Source organism: Sinocyclocheilus rhinocerous, unplaced genomic scaffold (genome assembly GCF_001515625.1).
Source record: "Sinocyclocheilus rhinocerous isolate Xijiao unplaced genomic scaffold, SAMN03320098_v1.1 scaffold1198, whole genome shotgun sequence".
In the NCBI taxonomy this organism is placed as follows: domain Eukaryota; kingdom Metazoa; phylum Chordata; class Actinopteri; order Cypriniformes; family Cyprinidae; genus Sinocyclocheilus; species Sinocyclocheilus rhinocerous.
Window position 1 is genome coordinate 285,729 of NW_015649585.1, and position 10,494 is coordinate 296,222.

General features: G+C 34.9%; 1 protein-coding gene across 1 annotated transcript in view; it reads right to left on the minus strand.

The window, feature by feature from the left end:
• The window catches only part of LOC107710822 (protein dispatched homolog 3-like), a 55,744-nt gene that overhangs the window by 4,717 nt on the left and 40,533 nt on the right, over positions 1-10,494 (minus strand). The window contains exons 17-24 of the mRNA XM_016515671.1: positions 10,441-10,483; positions 9,718-9,848; positions 8,035-8,210; positions 6,319-6,445; positions 5,909-6,054; positions 4,153-4,312; positions 3,804-3,917; positions 2,405-2,580 (exon numbers count right to left, since the gene is read on the minus strand). Coding sequence (XP_016371157.1) covers positions 2,405-2,580; positions 3,804-3,917; positions 4,153-4,312; positions 5,909-6,054; positions 6,319-6,445; positions 8,035-8,210; positions 9,718-9,848; positions 10,441-10,483 — 1,073 coding nt within the window. The remainder of the gene's footprint in view (positions 1-2,404; positions 2,581-3,803; positions 3,918-4,152; positions 4,313-5,908; positions 6,055-6,318; positions 6,446-8,034; positions 8,211-9,717; positions 9,849-10,440; positions 10,484-10,494) is intronic.

The following is a 10,494-nucleotide window of genomic DNA, read 5'->3' on the forward strand; positions in this document are numbered from 1 at the left end:
GGGTTCGAGTCTCGTACCGGCAGGGATTGTAGGTGGGGGGAGTGAATGTATGTGGGGGAGCGCTCTCTCCCACCTTCAATACCACGACTGAGGTATTCTTGGAGGAGGCCCTTGAGCAAGGCACCGAACCCCCAACTGCTCCGTGTGTGTGTTCACTGCTGTGTGTGTGCACTTAGGATGGGATAAATGCAGAGCACTAATTCCGAGTATGGGTCAACACAAGAGTCATGTGAATTCCTCATTCCTGCTTCCTGTTTGCAGTGCTGCTGGTTTGTGATTGTATGTAAGCCTGGTTTCTCCCAAGTTTTTTTCTCCATTCTGTCACCGATGTAGTTTTGGTTCCTTGCCGCTGTCGCCTCTGGCTTTCTTAGTTGGGTACACTTCATTTCCAGCGATATCGTTGACTTGATTGTAAATGATTGCAAAGATACTATTTAAATTGAACTGAGCTGGATGATGACATCACTGAATTCAATGATGAACTGCCTTTAACTGAAAAATTAGTGTTTACTATTGTCATTTTGCATTATTGACACACTATTTTCCTAATTAATGCTGTTCAGTTGCTTTGACACAATCTGTATTGTTAAAAGCGCTATATAAATAAAGGTGACTTGACTTGACTTGACACTTGGCCACATGTCATGTCACTTTCACTAATTAATGTCGTTAACATGTAAAAGATCACCTGTCATCGTCACGCAGCTCAAGTGTTTCAATCCACCACATTATTAACCAGTGTTGGTTTATAGGCAACTATCGTTTTTATAGATTTTTCTTTAAACATTGTTAGGAAACATGATGCCTTGTCAGAATGACAGTTATTATAAGATTCTGACTTACGGAAGATAAATGTAAATATATATAAAATATATTGATAATAATAAATAAAAATAAACAAACATATAGTATATAGCGAACATAATACATTATAATATGTCATTTAAAATTAAACACAAAAATAAAATAATGACTGTTACTGAAGTATTGGTTTTGTCTATTTTAGTTGTATCGATAATGTCTAATGCCCTGCTAACTAAGATAAATCAACTTTAATATAAATATATAATATATGACAGAAATAATCTAATAAAAATATATTATATATTAAATAATATATTGACATTTAATAAATATAAAAATATTATTAACGCATCAAGAACACCATTATAATTAATTATTAAACACACCTTAATTTAGTATCTAGCTGTGATATTTCCTTCAACAGTTTTAATCAAAATCTTTTAATTACTGGCATGAATTTATTGCCTTGTTTTCATTATCATTAACAAAATAATAATAAAAAATAAAATCCCTTCATTAACATCCATTTTCCTCAGTTATTTTGATGAATTAACAGTGGAGAGTATGTTTTAAACACACACAGCTCACACACGTGAGCTATCTAATGATTACAAATTATTAATTAATAATGTGTTATAATATACTGCATCAAGAATACCATTATAATCCATTATTAAACACACCTTAAAGGGATAGTTCACCCAAAAATGAAAAGTTGATGTTTATCTGCTTACCCCCAGGGCATCCAAGATGTAGGTGACTTTGTTTCTTCAGTAGAACACATATGATGATTTTTATCTCCAGCCTTTGCAGTCTATCAGTGGTATAATGCATGGCAATGGTAACAAAATCTATGAGAGTAAAAAAAACATGCACAGACAAATCCAAATTAAACCCTGCAGCTCGTGACGATACATTGATGTGTAAATACACGAAACGATCGGTCTGTGCAAGAAACTGAACAGTATTTATATCGTGCCATGCATTATACGACTGATAGACTGCAACGGTTGGACTTAAAAACCATCATATGTGTTCTACTGAAGAAACAAAGTCACCTACATCTTGGATGCCCTGGGGGTAAGCAGATAAACATCACATTTTCATTTTTGGGTGAACTATGCCTTTAAGTTAATATCTCATAACATATGTCATTCAACGGTTTTAATTAAAATCATTTAATTATAGCCATGAATTGCATTATTATTCATGTGTTATAATATCAACCATTAAAATCCATTATTTATACAGGGCTTCATTGCCATATAGAAAGGTACCTGATGCATACGAGTGAGAGCATGAACTTGTTTTTAGTTTTTATTTAGGAGATGCTGTTTTATCCAGGGCAGCTTACAGTCGGCCGGTTTAAAATGAGCTCCCTGCAGCGGCCCAGCGTTCAGTGTCTCGCTCTAGGGCACAATGCTGGAAGAAAACCCCAGCGTCCGAACAGCTTTAATGACGTCCCTACCTGGGATCCAACAAATCTCCAGTGTTACAAGCCCAAAACACATGTGAACACATCACGAAAACAGTCAGGAGCTATCTTTTCATTTCAACATCACGGGAGATTTCGACACTAATGGATAAATGTAAATCATACCGAACTGTGATTAGCCAGTCCTGAGGTGTCAGTGTCCCCAGCCAGTAAATATCCCTCCACTAGATGAAGGCAATAGTCCACCGAAGAGCCCACCAATATGGAGAGAGAGATGGCTTCAACTGCACCCAGCTCCCATCCCAGCCAATACATCACCGCCACCACCAGACACACCATACCTGCCAAGAGTTCATGCTTTTTAAAAACTCTTCCTACTGTTTAAAAACACTCCGTTTGTCCCATTATTATTATTCCTTCCCCTACTTGAATTCAAGCATCATTGCACATTTTTAAAATCTATTTCCTTGTTTAGTTGGGCACGTAGGAGTAGGATGATTTTCACAGTCTCTTTTCATTTGGCATAATTTGTATATTCGTTCAGTCTGAGTAATCACTTGTAGTGATAATACTCCCGGTTGAAAGCGAGTTAAATTACGGTCATGTCTGGCATATTGTATTAACATATAAATGAGATGGGAATAGAGCCGCACATTTCAAAGGCAATGATTTTCACCGTCAGTACATATTACATGAGTCAATTCAATTCAACAGAATGGCTGAAGCAGGCGTTTGATGGCACCGTCCAAAGGGAGATGCTGCATTTAAGTATCCTCGATGAAAATTAGTTGGCCGTAATAAATGGTGGTAAAATATTTCAAGGGGTTACAGAGTCAATCTCACATAAGCATGTCCAGGTCACATTTCATGCAAAAATAAAATGACATTATTACCCAAGGAAATATTAAATATTATAAAGTCAACATAATATAAATATATTATATTTGCTTTTGTCCTTTTATTAGTTTTTATTTTTTATATTTCTATTTAGCTTTAATTTATTTCTGTTTTGCTTTTAGTCATTTTAGCACTTAAATGTAAATTAATTTTAGTTCAGTTATTTGCGAAGGCAACATCTGTACTTTTTGTTTAAGTTTTTTATTGTTTTGTAATGTTTGTAGAATTTATTTTTTTATTTCAGCTTTATTTAAAAAAAATAGTTGTAATAGTTTTAGTCAACATAAACGACACTGACATTAAGGCAGTATTTTTACTATATTTAAAACAGTTTATTATTTCAGTAAATTTAATTCAGTACAAATTCTACATAATGTATAAATATTTTAAAATGCTACATTATGTATAAATATTTAAAAACATAAATAATTTTTTTGGCACCACAATAATGTTAATTTTGGGACAAAATCAATTATTTTAATTAAAAATAATATTACTATGCAAACAAATTTAAATGACTGTAAAAAAAAAAAAAGGTTTAACTTTCATTGTGCATAATAACATTTTCTTTGTGCACTCTTTTTTGTGATTTTTAGGCTGGAAATAACAGCGGAGATTCACTCAAAAAAAACACTAATAGTTAATATTTTGTACAGGTATGACATACCCAGAATGCTCAGCAGCATTGGCAGCAGCAGCAGCGGATGAGCAGTAAACACAGCTACTGATGCGATGCAAATGGCAAGTGACAGCAGCAGACTGTAGAGGGCGCTCTCCACACCTACAGTCACAGGGCAGTGCATAAAGAGCAGTTCAAAGAGGTTAACGCAATATAAATAGAGAATCTGACTGCAGATTCATTATTGTCAGTTGTTGAGAGTGAAGTTAATGAGCACTCATGTTAATGATGTCTGCGCCTCAGACTAATCGCTCTTAAATTGCTCATTTATTCAAGCAGGGCCATTTTTATCAAAGCTCCTTTCTGTCTTTGCCACGTTCTATTTTTACTCTCTTGCCTATAATTTCCATGAAGATCTGTTTCCAGTGTTGGCAGGTCTGGAAGCCTCGTCTCAGAGCCGAGGATGCTGGGAGTGATGCGAGCTGTTTCTGCAGGAAACTCTCCCATTGGAGGAAATCAGAGTGAGTCTGAAACGAAGACTTTCCCTTGTAGGTGGTCTGAAACACAGAGACAATGAAGAACCCTTATATAAAAATTAGGCCTGTCAAGCGATTACATTTTTTTATTTAATTAATTACATGATCAATTAATTTGGCTGAGGAATCCCCCCCTCCCCAACAAACAAAAAAAACAAACAAACAACAACAACATTCAATTTCTTTTCCGTTTTAAATGAAAAAAGCATGAAATAACGAATAGACGTAAAAAAAAATAGCTTTAGAATTAAATATTTTGATTCAACATCGAATTTACACATAAAATATTAAGGCTGCAATGCTACATAAGGGCATACAAGATCTATGTGTTGTGTTATGTTGTGTTTGGGCTCATTTGAACCAAGAACGCCTTCTCTAAATAAATATATGTGATCTACTATGATTTAATATTTGTTTGGTGAAGCTGCATGTGTATATACTGTTTACATGTACTTACTATCGTTTAGTCTCTACCTGAAACAATATGCTTGTTGTATTCTGCTAGTTGAGACATTTTTAACAATATATAACACAAAAATCAGTTATGTATGATACATAACAGATCACAGTCACAATTTTATTTAAAAAGTAGGCATATATTTTCAGCTCATATTTTTTTCTTCTTAAGACAAAAATTTATAAAGCCATTTTTACACGTCAAAATTCACATCCCTAGTTTTACCTCGTGTATTTTAAAATGCACCCTATTTCACCAAGGTCCACTGACTCAAAATTTCTGGGCACGCTGCATCTGAAGTGGCATTTAGGTGTAATTATGAAGACTGTTCAGAGGTGGCATGAATGCATTTACATTGCAATTAGAATTGCATACATAATGCTATGAGGTTTTAAACTGCCATTAATGTTTTTTTTATTTATTTAATTGTAAATTTTTTTTTTTAAATATGAAATGTTTTTTTTAAGAAACTCTAAATATGAAACTAAAACTGCCAGTATGCAACTGCAAGTCACCGTCCTAATGAGTGAACAGCACTTTGTGCTGCTCATAGATGCACAACAGTTTCGCGGTGGTTTTGTTCAGAACTACAATAGTTTCATTTGGCGAAATTGAGCAAAACAGAAAATATCGAAATTTTTTGTGTCTAAAACACAATATTAACATCTTGTTTATCGTACTGTTCTATAAAATCAATATTACATTTGCAATCGTGCAGATATTCGGGGAAAAACAGCACTCTTGCTTGTGTGATATTGCTAAACACAAAGTCAAAAAATTTTTTTGCCATTATATTTTTAATATTAGGGGCAAATGCATAACTGCATTCGTAGGTTTAATCATGCAGTCAGTCGTCCTGCATCATGTTCCTCAGCAACTGTATGCAATTTAAGATGATGTACAGGCCTGGGCCGGTGCGAGTGCTTTAAATGCATTAATAATTTTAACATGTCCCCCCCCCCAGCAAATCGCAGCAAATTAATCCATTAAATTTACAGCCCTCATAAAAATGCTTAACAACCTTGTGTAAGAAGTCAAGTAATGAAGCTATTTTAGGTGCTGTCACACTCGCACAACGGGTGAAAAAAGCACCATAAAAGCATTTCATATGACTCAACGACACTTTTGTGCGAACTATTGAAATGCAGCGATGAACTCACTGATTCAAAAGCCATAGAGATCCAGTGCACTCTACCGCCCTGCATGCCCACTGCACCATGGGATAGCTGGCCAGGCAAGAGATTGGGCTCAGGAAGAGAGTGACACTCAGGATGGAGTAACGGCAGGATGGATGTGAGGCTGTTACCTGCAGGAGAGAAACACGACGTGACCAACTGAAAGCCAAGTCACAACACTTTATACAATACAGATCATTTCTAAGCAGCTTCACATTAAGAAAACAGTTTTAATGTTGTTAAATCATCAGTTCATTAATTCATCATAGGAGTGTTGATGTTGTAAAGTTAGCGTCATTATCCAGCTCAATTCAGTTCAAATTTTCTTCTCATCTGATGGTGTCGGTGCACTTTATTATCTAATAATAGCTGTATTTAAAAGGGTTCCTCCTCACCTGATGGCAAACACTGAGCTCCACCAGGCTTCACCAGCTTGGTGTTAGCACTGATGGTTTTGCACAGCTTGCACAAGTGCCCGATCTCATTAAAAACATCAAAGTCTGGATCGTAGATCACACTACCCTTTGAGGGAGAGGAAGGTCAATAATCATTAAATTAATAATTCATAAAACAGTTTCAAAGGAAAACAATCAATATACAGTGTACAGACTGAGACCACATCAACAATCCTGAGTTTTATTTTGAAAAACTGAAAAGATGGAGGTAAAATTACTACCCTTTACAGGCTGACATATGAAACAATAAATCTTTTCTTGAGCATCATATTTGATTGTCTGGCTCGTATAGTAAGATATAAGAGAATATGGACCTCATACTTAACAGGACAAAACACCTCAGATTTATTCAGTCTCAAACTGAGCAAAAATATGCAATTTGGTGCAGATGATGTTTACATGGCCGAAAAGTAAATGTAATGTAAATCAATGAGATCTTTATAACAGTTCAACAGACTAATTAGATAAAATGCATATACATATCAGTTGTCACTGTGTATCTCACAATAATATGTGTAAGTTGATACAATATTTAAATGCTTAGTTTTATGATTAAACCTCTGTAGTCCCAAACATTCGATGCAATACAGTGATGATTGAGAGATCAACAAATAAACGTTCCACAAAAGCCTGATGATCATATATTTGACACTCATGATTAACATGATTTAAAAAAAGATCTATGTGTATAATCAAGTAAACAAAAAGTTGATTCAGTCCAGTAAATGTTCATCTTGAGGTATTATTAACGATATAAAAGTTATTCTTACATTTATTTCATTACAATCAGCAAGGATTTCATGGCAAAAAGGCATGTAAACCACATGCTGAAGGTGGACAGATTTTAGAATTATACTAAAATGTCTTTTACTTGCTAGGACATATAAAATATCAATCAGATGATAAAAGGCATGTAGTTGATTGTGTTCAACAGGCTTTTCAGCAAAGTTTTGAGCAAGTTTTCAGCAAAATGTATGTATAAAATCATACAGTAGGCTTTATAGGGTTGAGGTTCTATATCATGAATTACATGAGGTGTCGATCAAAATATAATAAAATGACTTGAAGCAGTTTTTTTTTTTTTTTGGCGCCTTGCATTTTTTGTTGTTCATAGTAGTGGGAGTTGTGGAAAAAGTTTCAAAGCCTGCAGGGATTCATACCTTAAAAAATCCACCAGTTAACTATCCAGCTACCTATAGCTTTGTCTTACAACTTTTAAAATGACTTGAGACAAATTAATTCTAATCTCTAACTATTTACGAAGGGATATGATTCTATGATTCTCCCCCTAAAGGGATAATTGAAAAAAAAAAAAATATGAAAATTTGCTTTTAATTTAAATGCAAGTCAATGCTGTCACTTTGAGAGTCAAACAAGCAACACGAAATTAATACCTGTGGCTCCTGACGATATATTGATCTACATTCTTTTCACTCAATATACCGTCAGGAGCCACAGGTATTCATTTTGTGTTGCTTTTTTTTGACTCTCAAAGTTTGAAATTAAAAGCAAATTTTCATTTTGTGAACTATCTTTTTAAGTTACTAGGCATTTTTGGAAGTTGACTATGATTAATCCATTATCCATTTTCATGAAGGGACTTTATATTCATGATTCCCTTCTGCACTCAGTGTAAAGAGTTGTATTCTGTCTTACCAGGTCTCCAATAACATGGTTGTCTGAGCGCTGAGTGCGGTTGATGCCCAGTATGCCGAACACCACGAACACCATGGCTCCGGTGTCCACTAGAGGACGCACTGCTGGTTTCCCACACTGACCTCCGCTGCAGGGGTTAAAGCCGGAGGTCCTGGAGATCTTAACCTGGGCAGGAGCTGATCAGATATACAAGATGTAGCTGACACTTACGAAAGAATTAAACAACAACTGACAAACTGACAGAAAATTAAGCATTTAGTGTTTAAATGAGAAAGATTGCACATGGGTATGTTTCAGAAGCAATATGTTGTTTAATCGCTTTTGTTTTGGGATAGCCCAAACACAATTTTGTGCTTTTGTGCTGTATATGTTATATGTTAATAATAGGCATGCTAATAAGCAACTAGTTAATATTGAGAATTAATATATTCATGAATAGAAAATGCCAGCTACAACACCTAGAATCATTACTTCATTCTACATGCGTTTATAGTTCAGTTAAGAGGAAATAATGTACTTTAAAAGAATATACTTAAGTGTGAACTGAATGTAATGATTTTAGACACTGCATGATAATTAGAATTAATTGAAAATGTATTATAGATAAATGTAATTTCATAATTACTTCTATTGTCTTTGAAATATGGCTAAAGGGTAACTGCTGAATGTACTGACAAGCATTTATAGCAAACTAAAATATATTTTAATATAATTTCTTTCAGTTTTGAATGTATTTGTAATTACACATTAGTAGATTTAAAATATATTATCATTAAATGTAATACTGAATATCACACTACAGTTAGGCTATAATCAAGTACTTTACATGTGCTTTAGTATGTTAGTCAGCACATCAAAATAAATGCATTATTTAAAGCAATAGCAACATTTTATTACATTTATTAAAGTAAAACTTTTAATTTGGCATCATTACAAAGTGTACTTTTTAAAAAGTGTAATTATGTGAGTTAAGTAACATAGTCATGAATGTGAACTGTCTTTTAAGTACACTTACTGTAAGTGTCTATTATTTCATTACTACTATATTATCTTCAAGTACATTTTTTAAAAGTATACTTTTGAGGTATGATTTTTTTTTTTTTTTTTTACAACATAATATTCTACCACAAACCTTAAAGTGATAGTTTGGTCACACTTCATTTTAAGGTCCAATTCTTGCTATTAACAAACCATTAACTACGACGTTTGCCTCAACAAACTCCTAATTTGCTGCTTATTAATAGCTAGTAAGGTAGCTGTTAAGTTTAGGTATTGGATAGGGTTAGGGATATAGAATATGGTCAAGCAGAATATGTGCTTTATAAGTGCTAATAAACAGCCAATAGGTTAATAATAGGCATGCTAATAAACAACTGGTTAATAGTGAGAATTGGTCCCTAAACTAAAGTGTTATCGATAGTTTTTGTCATCATTTGCCCTCAAGTCGTTCCAAATCTGTGTGAGTTTCTTTCTTTTTTCATAATTTGAAAGTTAATGGCTTGACCAGCAAATGTTTGTTTACCAACCTTCTTCAAAATATCTTTTCTGTTCTGTTCAAGAAACACATACAGGTTTAGAACAACATGAGGGTGAGTAAATGACTTCAGAATTTTCATTTTTGGGTGAACTGTCCCTTTAAATTAAATGCACATCTTCAAATACATTAAAAACCCAGGCCTGTACCTGTAGGTAGAGGTGCATAGAAGCTGCCCTGAGTGGGTCCATCCGGTCCAGAGCTGAACACACACCCCGGCGGCCCCTCACACACACGACTGGGGTACGGGCTGATCGTGTGCTGGGCGAAATACAGCTTCCTGCCCAAAATACAGACCAGATTCCTATCATCCCAGCTCATTTCCAGACACTTTGAAATGAGTTTCTTTCTTTTTTCATACTTTGAAAGTTAATGGCTTGACCAGCAAGTGTTTGGTTACCAACCTTCTTCAAAATATATTTTATGTTCTGTTCAAGAAACACATATAGGTTTAGAACAACATGAGGGTGAGTAAATGACTTCAGAATTTTCATTTTTGGGTGAACTGTCCCTTTAAATTAAATGCACATCTTCAAATACATTAAAAACCCAGGCCTGTACCTGTAGGTAGAGGTGCATAGAAGCTGCCCTGAGTGGGTCCATCCGGTCCAGAGCTGAACACACACCCCGGCGGCCCCTCACACACACGACTGGGGTACGGGCTGATCGTGTGCTGGGCAAAATAGAGCTTCCTGTCCATAATATAGACAATTACCAGATTGTTATCATCCCAGCTCATTTTGAGACACTTTGATATGCTGAAATGAAGCACTGAGTCACACAGGGTTAAATGTTGCACAGTGGAGGCACAATAAAAAGATGTCAATCAGTCATGGATCATCAGTGAACATCACATGTTTTTTCACACTCACCTGCTGTGCCGCTGCTCAACTGACGCCACGTAGAAGTCAAACTCTGATCTCCAG